The sequence below is a fragment of the Eimeria maxima genome, genomic scaffold (genome assembly GCF_000499605.1).
Source record: "Eimeria maxima Weybridge genomic scaffold, Emw_scaff230, whole genome shotgun sequence".
Taxonomy (NCBI): Eukaryota; Apicomplexa; class Conoidasida; order Eucoccidiorida; family Eimeriidae; genus Eimeria; species Eimeria maxima.
The window spans coordinates 27,501-42,392 of NW_013565164.1; the positions used below are offsets into that span (position 1 = coordinate 27,501).

General features: G+C 48.0%; 3 protein-coding genes across 3 annotated transcripts in view; all 3 read left to right on the plus strand.

The window, feature by feature from the left end:
* Nucleotides 1-940, plus strand: part of EMWEY_00023130 (hypothetical protein, conserved) — a gene marked incomplete at both ends in the record, with an annotated part of 6,440 nt that extends 5,500 nt beyond the window's left edge. Inside the window, one exon of the mRNA XM_013480762.1 lies at nucleotides 1-940. This exon is cut by the window's left edge and continues 481 nt beyond it. Within this exon, the coding sequence (XP_013336216.1) occupies nucleotides 1-940 (940 nt within the window).
* A 1,011-nt stretch (nucleotides 941-1,951) lies between these two features.
* EMWEY_00023140 (Chromosome III, complete sequence, related) lies at nucleotides 1,952-3,766 on the plus strand (the record flags this gene model as incomplete). The annotated part of the gene is made up of 5 exons (XM_013480763.1): nucleotides 1,952-1,993; nucleotides 2,227-2,328; nucleotides 2,547-2,624; nucleotides 2,766-2,871; nucleotides 3,618-3,766. 5 exons carry the CDS (start codon nucleotides 1,952-1,954, stop codon nucleotides 3,764-3,766), a joined length of 477 nt encoding a protein of 158 aa, XP_013336217.1.
* A 1,415-nt stretch (nucleotides 3,767-5,181) lies between these two features.
* EMWEY_00023150 (hypothetical protein, conserved) lies at nucleotides 5,182-10,069 on the plus strand (the record flags this gene model as incomplete). Its single annotated transcript, XM_013480764.1, has 10 exons — nucleotides 5,182-5,750; nucleotides 5,996-6,081; nucleotides 6,424-7,778; nucleotides 7,903-8,115; nucleotides 8,383-8,498; nucleotides 8,685-8,757; nucleotides 8,958-9,035; nucleotides 9,198-9,332; nucleotides 9,489-9,555; nucleotides 10,017-10,069. The coding sequence occupies 10 exons, from the start codon at nucleotides 5,182-5,184 to the stop codon at nucleotides 10,067-10,069; spliced, it is 2,745 nt and encodes a 914-aa protein (XP_013336218.1).
* Nucleotides 10,070-14,892: the final 4,823 nt, after the last annotated feature.

The window sequence follows — 14,892 nt, forward strand, 5'->3', positions numbered from 1 at the left end:
ATCCAAAGAGGAGATCCATAATACACCACAAGAGACGGAGACAGAGGCATCAGCAACAGCAGCAGCAGCAGCAACTGATGCAGCAACAGCAGCAACTGATGCAGCAGCAGCAGCAACAGATGCAGCAGCAGCAACAACTGATGCAGCAGCAGCAGCAACAACACCACTAGCTGCTGTATCCGCATCGCCAGCAGCAGCAGCAGCAGCAGCGGTGGCAGCAGAACGCATGCAACCGAGAGGAAGATGTGATTGTACCTCAACAAGAGAGACACGAGAACGGGAAGATAGCTGCCATGTTGCTGCGGCTGCTGCTGCTGCTCCTGCTGATGCTGCTGCTGGTGGTGTTGCGGATGCTGCAGCAACTGCCACATGCAGCAGCAGCAACACACCGCACAGACGATGTCGCTGCGGCGAAGCGACATCTGCTTGCCCCGATCCCCCTACAGATAGGTGCAGCGGTAGCCCTAGCCCTAGCCCTAGCCCTAGCAGCAGCAGCAGCAGCAGCAGGAGTAGCAGCAGCAGCAGCAGCAGCAGAAGTGTTGTGACTGCATTACTCTGTAAACCGCGCAGCCATTGGAGAGACGCAGAAATCTCCATCCTTAAGAACTCGCCAGACCAGCAGCAGCAGCAAGAAGCACAGCAGCAGCAAGAAGCACAGCAGCAACTGGGAGAAGAGCAGCAACAGCAGCTGGTGCAGCAGGAAGGGCAACAGCAAGTCAGCCCACTGCAGCAGCAGCCACAGCAGCAACAGGACGCGCAGCAGCAGCTAACGCGGCCACAGCAACCGGATATGCAGGAACAGCAGCAGCAGCAGCAGCAAGAAGAGCAGCAGCAGCAGCAGCAAGAAGAGCAGCAGCAGCAGCAGCAGCACGGGGCTCCCTCGCCATTAAAAGCGGCTGGCGCTGCTGCTGCCTCCGTAGAGCAATGCGTTTTTCTGTGACACAGCAGCAGCTGCTGCAGCAGCAAAACCTGTTGCTGCAGCAGCAACAGCAGCAGTAGCAGCAAAGCCTGTTGCTGCAGCAGCAGCAGCAACAGCAGCAGCAAGTTTTGCTGCTAAGTTCAACCTCAGTCATTCATGAATGACTGCAACATCACTTCGCTCCTCATTTTGTCTCACAAACCCTAAACCCTAAACCCTAAACCCTCAGCAGCAGCAAGGGAGTAGACTTCTGTTTTGCCGAGGTCCTTGCTGCAACAGACTGACTCTCTTAAACCCTACACACTAAAATGTGTGTTGCTGCTGCTGCTGCTGTTGCTGCGGCTGCGGCTGTTGCTGTTGCTGCTGTTGCTGTTGCTGCTGTTGCTGTTGCTGCTGTTGCTGTTGCTGCTGCTGCTATTGCTGCTAATGAAATTGAAACGGCCTTCTATTTACACCCAAACCCTAAACCCTAGCCACTCGCTTGCTGCACTACCTCAAGCATAAACCCTAAACCCTTAAAGTCTAACAGGCCCTTGTTAACAGCTTGCAGCTGCTACTGAATATGATGGGCTAGGGTTTAGGGTTTAGCGTTTAGGGCTGAAGTTTTAGGGTTTACCGTTTGGGGTTTCGGGTTTAGGGCTTAGGGTTTAGGGTTTACGGTCTAGGGTTTAGTGTACCAGCAAAGGAAGGGAGTCAAGAGGGCCTACTCTAGGGTAAACGCTAGGGTTTAGGGTTAGGGTTAGGGTTTACAGGCTAGACCACTTCCTCACATTGTAACTTTTATTTTCATATTTTATTCAGAAGAATTAGGGTTTAGGGTTTAGGGTTTAGCGTTTAGTGTGTAGGGTTTACGGTTTAGGGTTTAAGGTAGCGCAGCCGCCGCGGGGGGCCCCCGGGGCCCCCAAGTAATACGGCGGCGGCATCTTTTGTCTTGAGATAAATGCAAATGAGCGAAACCCTAAACACTAAACCCTAAACACTAAACACTAAATCATAAACCCTAAACCCTAAACCCTAATCTGCAGGTGCAAAATGGGAGAGATCGTTCCCTACCTCGACCGCGTTGACTATAACGTCCTGCACTACCCACCTATATCTCAGGCAAACCCTAAACCCTAAACCCTAAACCCTAAACCCCAAACCCTAAACCCTAAACCCTAAACCCTGACCCAAGACATAAACCCTGAGTTCCTAAGGAGGCCCAAGGAGGCTGCCGCCGCCTCGGCGCTCGCTGCAGGCCTTTCTTGTGTCCGCTGATCTTCTAGGGTTTAGGGTTTAGGGTTTAGGATATAGGGTTTGTGCAACAGGTAACAGAGGCATTTCCTCAAGAAGGACAACCGGAGCGCCGCGTCTCCCTCTGTCGTTGTTGGCAGTCGAGGAAATTCCCATACTGTGATGGCGCCCATAAGGTAAGGGTTTAGGGTTTAGGGTTTAGGGTTTAGGGTTTGGGGTTTAGGGTTTAGGGTTTTTTTGTTTGTTCATTGAGGAGGGAATTGCAGATGGGTCTTCTTTTAGTCATGCTGAGGGTTTAGGGTTTAGAGGAAGAACTTCTTCGACTGTAACATCTACAGCAACTTCTAGGGTTTAGGGTTTAGGGTTTAGGGTTTAGGGTTTGTGTATATCTCAGGCATTAGTTCAACATGGGGATAATGTTGGTCCTTTTGTCGCTATTCTTCGCAGCAAGGATCACATAAAAAATATGCAGGTGCTGCTGCTGCTGTTGCTGTTGCTGCTGCTGCTGCTGTTGCTGTTGCTGCCGTTGCTGTTGCTGCTGCTGTTGCTGCTGTTGCTGTTGCTGCTGCTGATTTGCTGCAATTTGTTGCATTTATTCCTTTTGCCCTCGCAGAAAGCGCGGCAGCAGCAGCAGCAGCAGCAGCAGCAGCAGCAGCAGGCAAGAGGAGCAGCATTTCGTATGGCTTCTCGTGCTACTAAAGGATCTGTTGTGCTTGCAGGTAATCTAGCTGTTGCTGTTGCTGCTGCTGCTATTGCTGCTGCTGCTATTGCTGCTGCTGCTGCTGCTCTTGCTGTTATTGCTGCTGCTGCTGTTGCTGTTGCTGCTATTGTTGCGGTTGCTGTTGCTGCTGTTGTTGCTCGCTCTGATGGCATCGTCGCCTCTACACTCTTGCTGTTACTGCTACTGCTGCTACTGCTGCTACTGCTGCTGCTACTGCTACTGCTGTTGCTGCTGTTGCTGCTGCTGCTGCTGCTGCTGCTGCTGCAGGTGCAATAACAGGAGGAGTATGTGGTTATATGTTGGCTAGTTGTATAAAAAAGAGAAGAAATTCATCAACACAATTTCTTAGCAAAACTCCTCCTCTTATTAACCCTACACTACCTAATTATAACTAAATAGCTAGCTAGCTAGCTAGCTAACTAACTATTTAGTTAGTTAGTTAGTTAGCTAGCTAGCTAGCTAGTTAGGTAGGTAGGTAGGTACTTAGCTAGCTGGCTGGCTTGCTAGCTGGCTGGCTTGCTAGCTGGCTGGCTAGCTGGCAAACAGGTTAGCTAGCTAGCTAGCTGGATGGAGGCCTCTAGGCCCGTAGCCTCAGCCTGATTAGATAGCTAGCTAGCTAGCTAGCTAGCTGGGTAGTTGGCCAGCTAGCCAGCTAATTTGCTAGCTAGTTCCTTGGTTAGCTAGCTAGCTAGCTAGCTAGCCAACAAATCTAATTTTTGTTAAGTTCCTTTCATGGAAATGCAGACACAAACTACTTTGCTGGTGCTCCCTGCAGCAGCAGCAGCAACAACAGCAGCAGCAGCAGCAGCAGCAACAGCAGCAGCAGCGGCAACAGCAGCAGTTCTAGTTGTAGCAGCAGCGCCACCCAGCGGGGGGGAGTGTCCCCTCCCTAGCTAGCTAGCTAAATAACTAGCTGACTAGATGGCTATTTAGCTAGCTAGCTAGCTAGCCAGCTAGACACCGCCATTGATGGTTGTTAGTTAGTTATTAGAACCCTTTTGTGACTCTAAACCCTAAACCCTAATTGTCTTCGCGTAAACCCTTTTTTTTTCTCCCCCTTGTCTAAACCCTAATCTCTGCTCCTCTCTTTGTCAAAACCCTTTCTCTTATCTAAACCCTTTTTTTATGTATTTATATAAACCCTAATTTGCTGCTGTCTTTGCGTCTTTGTTGTGCTGTGTCTTCGAGTTCGGCTCCAAAACCCTCTAAAAGGGTTTAGGGTTTAGGGTTTAGGGTTTGGGGTTTGGGGTTTAGGGTTTAAGAACCCTCATACGGTAACTAGCGTTTATTGACTGGGAACTAGGGTTTAGGGTTTAGGGTTTAGAAGATGAATTACGGCTCCAGGAGTAGATGCTGTTACTGCAGCACGAACACCGCTCGCTCCCCTTAGGGTTTAGGGTTTAGGGTTTAGGGTTTGGTGGTTGTGTTGTTAGTAGCAACTCACTCAATTTTAGTGGCCGCTTCTTCATAGACACATTTAAAAAAGGGTTTTGCTGCTCCTCCTTTTGCAGCAGCGGCTGCAGCGCCCGCTGCTGCTGCTGCTGCTGCTGCAGTCGGCAGCGCTGGGTGAGCAGCAGCAGCAGCAAAGAAGGGGCAGCAGCAGCACAACGTGACATAGAATAAGACCCTAAAACCCTAATTTTTATTAAACCCTAATTTATAATAAACCCTAATTTATTGTTGAGGAAGGCCAAGGATCTCGATGGAGTTGTGGCTGCCCCAGTGCAGCAGCAGCAGCAGCAGCTGGAGCTGCAGCAGCAGCAGCAGCAGCAGCAGCAGCCCCGACACTATCGAGGGAGCGTTTCCTCTCTTAGGCATCCATCGCCTTCCCTACACTGCAGTAGCAGTGAGTGTGTATGCAACAGCAGCAGCAGCAGCAGCAACAGCAATTCCTTTGCTCTGCTGCTGCCACGGGAACGTCCAGCAGCAGTAGCAGCAGCAGCAGCAGCAGCAGCTGCAGCTGCAGCAGCTCCACCCAAAGAGGTGTCTATACATCACAACAAGTCTACAAATCCACGAGTTCTCAACTCCTCAGCAGCAACATCAGCAGCAGCAGCAGCAACAACAGCAGTGGCAGCAGCAGCAACAGCAGCAGCAGCTGCTACGGATCAGAGCCTAGTCGGTGCAGCACCAATTGCATCTGTTGCACCTTCTGCTGCAGCTGCAGCACGCTATAGGCGACAGCAGCAAGTGCAACAACAGCAGCAGCACCCCTAGCAGCAGCCCTACTACCCCTAGCAACAACAATAACAACAACAGCAGCAGCAGCAACAACAACAACAGCAGCTGCAGCAGCAGCAGCACGACGATGCAGTACTCACAGCCCCAGCTGCAGCCTCCACCTTCTTACCATTTCTCCTCTGTCCCTGATGCTGCCGTTGGTGGCCCCTTGATGGCCCCTGCTGCTGTAGACTTCTCTCAGCTGCAGCAGCAGCAGCAGCAGCAGCTGCAGCAACAACTGCAGCAACAGCAACAGCAGCCACTAGCCCTACCATTCGATTCAAGTTTTGCTCTTCAGGGGGCCCCTGGTGGGGGCCCCCTCCCTGATGATGCCTTTGCCTCATCATACCCACCATCAGCAGCAGCAGCAGCAGCAGCAGCAACAGCAGCAGATGCATCCCCTGCAATGGTTGGTGCTGCTGCTGCTGCTCCTCCTCCTGTTCTATCCGAAGCAGAAGTTGAGGTGTATGCGCAGCTATGGAGAGAAGCATTAGGTCTAGATGGACCATTGGACCAGTCAGCAGCAGGACAGCAGCAGCAGCAGCAGCAGCAATATCTTAATGGTGCTGCTGCTGCTGCCTTCTTAGAGAGAAGCGGACTGCCACAGGAGACACTGCATGCAATCTGGGGATTAGCAGACACAGCTAATGAGGGAAGGTACGTGCTGCTGCTGCTGCTGCTGCTGCTGCTGTTGGTGCTGCTGCTGTTGTTGCTGTTGCTGCTGCTGCTGCAGTTGTTGCTGCTGCTGCTTGTACAGCGAAAGGCGATAAGTTGCTGCTGCTGCTGCTGACTATCTCCTTTTTTCTTACTTTTTCTGCAATAATTAATTAATTAATTAAATAATTAATTAAATAAACTATTTATTTATTTATTTATTTATTTATTTATTTATTTATTTATAGGTTAGATGCTGCTGCCTTTGCTCGTGCTTGCCGTATGGTTGCCTACGCACAACATGATCTAAATATACAACTTGCATGCGCACCAGGTATGCTGCTGCTGCTGCTGCTCCTGCTGCTGTTGCTGCTGCTGCTGTTGGTGCTGCTGCTGTGCTGGTGCTGTTGTTGTGGTTGCTGCTGATGGCCATTTTTGGTGCTGCTCTAGTAGCACCAGCAGCAGAAGCTGCTGCTGCTGCTGCTGCTGTCTACGTTGTTGCTGCTGTTTGGATTGCTGCTGCTGATGTCTTGCTGCTGTTGCTGCACTTCTTGCTGCAGTAGCTGTTACTGCAGCAGCAGTACTTGCTGTAGTTGCTGTTAATGTTTCTCCTCATGTTATCGTGCTGCTATTGCTGCTACTGCTGCTACTGCTGCTGCTGCTGCTGCTGCTGCAGATGCTGCACCTCCCCCTGCACTACCAAACTTTAATGTTGCCCCCTCTTGGAGATCTGCCGAGCCACCAAGCCGTAAGCAACTCCGCCAACGCATGCAGCAGCAGCAGCAGCAACAGCAGCAACAACAGCAGCAGCAACAGCAACAGCAACAGGTAATGTATGTGTATGTGTATGTGTATATGTATGCAGCATTTTTATCAAGTGCTGCTGCTGCTGCTGCAGTATCTTATGCACCAACAGCAGAGGAGCTGCAGCAATATATATCTTTATTTGCTGCAGCAGATAAGGAAGGAAAAGGAATATTAACAGGAGAAGAATTAAGACCTTTATTTGCTTCTGCATGTCTTCCTGCTGCTGATCTTGCTGCAGCATGGGCAGCAGCAGACACAGATGCTGATGGATCCCTTTCTTCTTATGAATTTGCTGCTGCTATGTCTCTTGCTGCTAAAAGGAGACAGGGGGCCCCTATACCTTTGCTGCTGCCACCAGAGCTGCAGCCGCATGTGCTGCAGCAGCAATATAAGAGACTACAGCAGCAGCAGCAACAACAGCAGCAGCAGCAGCAAATACAGCAGCAACAGCAGCAGAATGCGCTGACGGATTGGGGTTCGGGGTTTGACGCCTTTGGGAGTTCTGTGGATGCAGCAGCAGCAGCGACAACTGCAGCAGCAGCAGCAGAAGCAGCAGCAGCAGCAGCTGATGTAACAGGAGAAGGAGAAGCAGATAGCAGCAGCAGCAGCACAGCAGCAAACAGAGACAGCAGCAGAAGAAAGTCCCGCAGCACTTCCCCTCGCAGTAGCAGCAAAACAAAAAGTAAAGGAAGAGCACGCAGCAGCAGCAGCAACGAGGATACAGCAGCAGCAGCAGATAAACGAGGTGGCCGCAGCAGCAGCAGCAGCAAACGCAAAGATCAGAGACACAAGAAGCAGCAGCAGCAGCAGCAGCAGCAAGGAGATGCAGATAACGCTGAGCTAAATACCTCGTGGAGTATAGAGGGGGATTGGCTATCCTCTGACGAAGACCAACACAGCAGCACAGGAGAGCAGCAGCAGCAGCAGCACGAGATGCTGCAGCACAAACAACAGCAGCAGCAGCAGAAGCGTAGGCAGCAGCAGAAGGAGCAGCAGCTGCTGCTGCAGCAGCGGCACGAAAGCTTTGACGACCTCGATGCTGATGATCGATTCTCCCTTGACTTACCTTCTTCGTTGCTGCAGCAGCAGCAGCAGCAGCAACTGCTGCAGCAGCAACGCAGACAGCTGCAGCAGCAGCAGCAACAACAAGCAAGAAATGGCCTCTCTGAGGGAGGAAGAGAAACAGCAAACTCAGCAGTAGCGCTGCTAGAAAGTGTCGTCGAGGTACGCACCAAGGGTTTAGGGTTTATGGCTTAGGGTTTAGGGTTTAGGGTTTAGGGTTTAGGGTTTAGGGTTTAGGGTTTAGGGTTTAGGGTTTAGGGTTTTTTTGTGTGTTATTGTGTTGCAGTGCGACAAACGTTTAGCAACATTAATGGGTGTAGAGGTAGATCTTGCTGCTGATGAGTTGCTGCAGCTAAGGTCTGTTGCTGCTGCGCTGCAGCAGCAGCTAGTAACAGAGAAGCAGCAGCTAGCAGCAGCAATTGATCGACGCAAAGAGTTTGAAGTTTTGCTGCAGAGGGAGAGAAATAAATTACATAAATTACAGGAAGCAAGGAGAGAAGTATGCTCCTGCTGCTGCTGCTGCTGCTGTTGCTGCTGCTGCTGCTGTTGGCGATACAGATCCTGCTGCTGCTGTTGCTGCTTATGCTTCTCTCTGCAGCAGCATTAATAATCTAATGTGTCTGCGGCTCTCTGTGTGTCTGTCTGTGTGTGTGTGTCTCTAAACCCTAAACCCTAAACCCTAAACCCTAAACCCTAGTTGGAGATGGAGCGTATAGGGGCAAGTAGAGACATTCGTCACTATCAAGAAGAGCTGCTGTTCCTGCAGCAGCAAGTTGCTGCAGCAGAAGCAGATCTTAGATCTCTTGCTGATGCTGCTGATGGTACACGCATGCAGCAGCAGCAGCAGCAGCAACATCTAGAGGCTCTTGATGCAGAGAGAAGGTAAGGTGCTGCTGCTGCTGCTGTTGCTGTTGCTGCTGTTTCTGCTGCTGTTGCTGCTGCTGTTTACGACTTTGCTATTGACTGTCGTGCTGTTGCCATGTTGCTCTCCACTGCAACGGCTGCAGCAGCGGCAGCAGCAGCAACAGCAGCAGCAGCAGCAGCGTCTGTGTTCCTTGTCTGCTGCAGAGGAGCATTAGAAACCCTAAAGGCAGAGAAAGATCTCCTCGCTAAGGAGGAGAGGGAAATCGAGGAATTAAAGGTAATTAGCTGCTGCTGCTGCTGCTGCTGCTGCTGCACTTGTTGGTGCTGCTGCTGTTTCTGTTGCTGCTGCTCCTGGTGCCGGTGCTTGCACTGAGGCCTGCTACAACAACTATCGATTGCCGGGGAGTTCTGCTCAGGGTTTAGGGTTTAGGGTTTAGGGTTTACTAGGGTTTAATGTTTGTGTGCATGCTGCTGCAGTTGCTGCTGCAACGGCTGCGGCGGGAGAAGGCAGACAGCCAATCACAGCATGCGGTGCTGCAGGAGAAGCTGCGCCAGGTAGGGAAGGGAAAATTAGGGTTTAGGGTTTAGGGTTTAGGGTTTGAGGGTTAGGGGTTTAGTGGGGAGAGGCAGCTTGGTGTATTCGAACGGCAGTGCTGCCTTAAAGACCTCAAATTAGGGTTTAGGGTTTAGGGTTTAGGGTTTAGGGTTTGTGTTCAGACGGAGCACGACGTGCTGCTGCAGCGATCTGCCTTAGACTCAACGCATGCAGAGACAATCACTACGCTGCAGCAGCGAGTGCAGCAGCAGCAGCAAAAGCAGAAACTTGTTGCAGAGCTTAACCAACATACCCAGGTCTGCTGCTGTTGCTGCTCCTGTTGTTGTTGCTGTTGCTGCTGCTGTTGCTGCTGCTGTTGCTGCTGCTGGTGCTGTTGCTGCCGGTGCCTCTCTTTTTGCTGCTCGGGTTTAGGGTTTAGGGTTTAGGTCTTAGGGTTTAGGGTTTGTGTGCAGGAGACATGGGCAGCACAGCGTCTGCAGCATGCATTAGATGGACCAAACTCCTTCATGTCTCGTCGCGGTGCTGCTGCTGCTGCTGCTGCTGCTGCTCCTGCTGCTCCTCCTGCTGCTTGGGGATCTATGGAGGTGCCGCAGCAAAGAAGGGACCCTAAGGGAATTCCTACGAGCAGCAGCGGAGGATTTTTTGTCTCCTCCCCTAACCATAGACAGCATAAAACTATCGTTAGTTGCTGCTGCTGCTGCTGCTGCTGCTGTTGCTGCTGCTGTTGCTGCTGTTGCTGCTGTTGCTGTACTTCCTACTGCTGCTGCTCTCATTGGTTGTGCTGCTACATCTGTCAGTTGGTGCTGCTGCTGCCGTCACGTTCTGCTGCTGTTGCTGTTATTGCTCTCATTGCTGTTGTTGTTGTTGTTGCTGCTGCTGCTGCTGCTGTTGCTGCTGCTGCAGGACTCGAGCCCTCCACCCTCTAATTGGAGGACATTTAAGACTCCTGCTGCTGCTGAGCCAAGTTTGCTGCGTGGCAGCACTGCAGCAGCAGCAGCAGCAGCACTGGGCATCACGGATATACCCCATCTAACTACTTCTTCTTCTGCTGCTGCTGCTGCTGACAGCAGCAGCAGAGACCTCCGTAGACACCTAGAGGGCCTCTCTATAGATAGTGTTAAAAGTGATACTGCTTTCGTAAGTGCTGCAGTTGCTGCTGCAGTTGCTGCTGCTGTTGCTGCTGCAGTTGCTGCTGCAGTTGCTGCTGCAGTTGCTGCTGCAGTTGCTGCTGGTGCTGCTTCACCAAAAGGTGCTGACATCGGTTCTCCCCCTTGGGGTGCATTCACGCTTAATGCTGCTGCTGATGCTGCTGCTGCTGTTGCTGCTGCAGTTGCTGCTGCTGTTGCTGCTGCAGTTGCTGCTGCAGTTGCTGCTGCAGTTGCTGCTGCAGTTGCTGCTGGTGCTGCTTCACCAAAAGGTGCTGACATCGGTTCTCCCCCTTGGGGTGCATTCACGCTTAATGCTGTTGCTGATGCTGCTGCTGCTGTTGCTGCTGCTGCTGCTGCTGCAGGGTGATCTGCCACATTTAGGCAGTCGGCGCAATGATGCGCAGCAAACCGCATTCGGCGAACGGCTCATCTGTAAGTTTAGGGTTTAGGGTTTAGGGTTTAGGGTTTAGTTAGGGTTTAGGGTTTAGGGTTTATTGTTAGTGTGCCGTTTTGGATGAACCAATGTTTCTGTTGTTAATGCATCCCCTACGGCGTGTTATATACCTGCTGCTATTTGTTGCTGCTATTTGCTGCTGCTGCTGCTGCTGCTGCTGTTGCTGCTGCTGCTGCTGCTGCTGCTGCAGCAGGTGGCCGTGAGGTGTCTAGTTCGAAGGAGTCTTTGCCTCGAATTGAGAGATCGACAAATCATCAAAGAGAACAAAAATATAAAGATAAAAAATCATCAGATAAATCTGTTAGTTGCTGCTGCTGCTGCTGCTGCTGCTGCTGCTGCTGCTGTTGCTGTTGCTGTTGCTGTTGGTGTTGCTGTTTGCTGTTGCTGCTGGTGTTGCTGCTGCTGTTGCTGCTGCTGTTCCTGTCTTCTGTATTTTGTAATTTTGCTGCTGCTGGTGTTTGTGGGAAGAGTTTAGCTGAGGCATGTGCTACTGTCACTATTGCTGCTGCTGCTGCTGTTGCTGCTGCTGTTGCTGTTGCTGCTGCTGTTGCTGCTGCTGCTGCTGCTGCTGCTGTATGGTTCTTATTGTATGGTGTATGTGGATGTGCAGAGAGGCTCAAGTATAGAAGACAGACATCTTCTATCAGGGATAGAAACACCCTCCTTTGGTGCTAGATCTTAATTGCTGCTGCTGCTGCTGCTGCTGCTGCTGTTGCTGCTGCTGTTACTGCTGCTGCTGCAGTTGGTACTGTAGTAGTAGTAGTAGCTTTTGCTGCTGCCGTTGGTGCAGCAGCCATAGTAGCAGCTTTTGCTGCTGTTTTAGGTACAGCAGCAGCACTAGTAGCAGCTTTTGCTGCTGTCTTTGCTGCAGCAGGAGAAGCAGCTCAACAGACAGCAGCAGAAGCAGCAGCAGCAGCAGCAATCAGACGCACAACAACAACCGGCTTCTCACGCTGGTTGTCTGCAGCAAGTAGCTGCTTTTGCTGCTGCTGCTGCTGCTGCTGCTGCTTCTAGTTTTTTAAGCAGCTGTACAGATACAAGGAGGTTATTTGCTGCTGTTAGCAGCAAACCCCCCAAGGCTGTGGGGCCCCACAACTCGATCCCCATATCCATTAAGTCGATCCCCAATAGATCCTGCTGCTGCTGCTGCTGTTGCTGCTGCTGCTGCTGCTGCTGTTGTTGCTGCTTCTGTCCTTGCTGCTGCTGTTGGTGCTGTTACTGCCATGGATTTGTCCTGGGCGGATGGCAATAGGAAGGGGAGGCAGCCGAGATGCCCTCTGCTGCTCACGAGCTGCAGCAGCAAACGCTTTGCTGCAGTTGCTGCTGCTGCTGCTGCTGCAGGGGGGCCAGATCCTATATATATAATACATATATAAGTAATATAAATATAAACAGGAATATATATAATATATATATTATATTTATATACTATTATTACTATTTATTTATATTGGTAGTAATAAAAATAGTAATATTAATGTAAATAAATACATACAATTTAGTAACTAACTAAGTAACTAACTAGCTAACTAAGCGTATAAATAAATAAATAAATAATTATATAAATAAATAAATAAATAAATAATTAGATAAATAAATAAATAAATAAATGAATAAATAGTAGATAACATCCACAATATATATTCGTTTGTTATTATTGGACAGTAACGCGGTTGTCTAGACATGAAGTATTTTATTTATTATAAATAAATATATTTATTTATTTATTTATTTTAATTAATTAATTAATTAATTAAATTAATAAAAGAATAACAAATAAAGAAAAAACACAAGAAGCAAAGAAGAAGAAATACGCCAAGTGGGGCTGCTCGGCGCATGCAGCCTCTACGACCGCCAGGTTTAGGCTTTAGGGTTTAGGGTTTAGGGTTTAGGGTTTTGAATTTTGTGCTTTTTTGTAAGATTTAATTTATTATTATTAGGGAGCGTATATTTACTCCAATATAGCGGGAAAAGCATCAGCAGCAACAGCAGCAGCAACAACAACAACAGCAGCAGCGGCAATAACAGCAGCAGGCTTGGCTCCTAGTTCTTGTTATAAGGATATTTCTTTGTATTTTTCTTATCTTTTTCTTTATACAAATAAATACATTTATTTGTTTCCTTTTGTTGCTGCAGCAGATCAAGGTGCAACATTTGCTGCTGCTGCTACTGCTGCTGCTAGGAGAGCTCTGCTGCAGTGCATGCATTGTTGCTGCTAGAATCAAGACTGCTATAGCAGCAGCAGCAACAACAACAACAACAGCAACAGAGTCTAAGGATTAGACGCAGCAGCTGCTGCATCTGCTGCATCTGCTGCAACAGCTGCAGCACAGTTCAGGGTGTGTGTGAATTTGCTGCTTCTGTTTCTGCTGCTGCTGCTGCAGTTGCTGCAGCAAATCTAAAAGCAGCACATACACCATAGAAAAAGCTCTATAAGCAGCAGCATCTGCTGCATTACTGCAGCAGCACCACAGCGACAAAAGCAACAACAGCAACCCATCAGCAGCAACAGCAACAGCAGCAGCAGCAGCAGCAGCAGCAGATTTGGACTAACTCCGCGGACGCGACAATTTCTTATTAAATAAGATAGGCAATATGGTACGTCTTCCCTAACATATAGCTAGTTACCTAGCTAGCTAGCTAGCTAGCTAGCTAGCTAGGTAGGTATCAATCCATTTAGCCACCTAAATAACTAACCAGCTAGCTAACTAACTATCTATCTATCTATCTATCTATCTATCTAATTAGTAATTAAAATATAATTAAATATATATATAAATATACATATAAATAATACGTATAAATATACAAAAAACCCGTAAATATACATATATACATATATATATAATAATTTTTTTCCTTTTTTTTTCCCCCCCTAACAAAAGTATATATATAAATATATAAATAAATAGATAAAAATGAATAGAATAAATAAATAAATAAATAAATATATTGTTTGTATGTTTGTATACAGTTTTATGTAACATTTTTACAGAAATTAGCACAAAAAAATAGCGAAGTAATTGTTGAATTAAAAAATGATTTACAGATTTGTGGTATTTTACATTCTGTTGATTTATATTTAAATATTAAATTAACACAAGTTAATATTAATGATCCAGATAAATGTCCACATCTAGTACGTTTGTTCCTGCTGCTGCTGCTGCTGCTGCTGCTGCTGCTGCTGCTGCTGCTTATGGTGATGGTGCTTATGTGGTGGTGCTAGTGATGGTCGTGGTGTTATCTGTTGATTTATATTTAAATATTAAATTAATACAAGTTAATATTAATGATACAGATAAATGTCCACATCTAGTACGTATACTAGTCTTGTTGCTGCTGCTGCTGCTGCTGCTGCTGCTGCTGCTGCTGCTGCTGTTAATGGTGGTGGTGCTTCTGTGGTGGTGGTGATGATGCTGCTGTTGTCTGTTGATTTATATTTAAATATTAAATTAATACAAGTTAATATTAATGATCCAGATAAATGTCCACATCTAGTATGTTTATTCTTATTATTCTTGTTGTTGTTGCTGCTGCTGTTGTTGTTGTTGTTGTTGCTGCTGCTGCTGCTGCTAATTGTGGTGGTTGGGGGGGGTTGCTGATTTTTTTCGTTGTTTTTGGTGATTATGGGGATGTTGATGCTGTTGCTGCTGCTCCTGCTGCTGCTGCTGCTGCTGCTGCTGCTGCTGCTGATTTTATTTTTTGCTGCTGTTTACTTTATTTATGTTGTTGCTGTTTGTGCTGCTGTTGCTGCTGCTGCTGCTGCTGCTGCATATTACATATCTATCTCGTATTAACTCTCCTTCTGCTCCTGTTGCGTGTGCACCTGCTGTTGCTGCTGCTGCTGCTGCTGCTGCTGCTGCTGCTGCTGCTGCTGCAGTTATCCGTAAGGAATTGTTTTATAAGAGGATCTGCTGTTCGTTATATACATATGCAACCTGCAGATGTTGATCTTCCTTCCTTAAGGGATTTATGTAGGGAAGAAAATAAAAGTAATCAAGAAAACAAAAATAAATAAATAAATAAATAAATAAATATATTTATTTATTTATTTATTTATTTATTTATTTATTTATTTATATTTATTATTTTAATTCATTTATTTAATTTAATTTCCTTCTTTTTGTTCTTTTCTTTTTCTTCTCTCTCTTCTTACATTAATTATGTATTCCTCTAGGAAATACCCAGCAGCAGCAGCAGCAGGTGCTGCTGCTGCTGCTGCTGCTGTTGCTGCTGCAGGAACAGCAGCAGCAG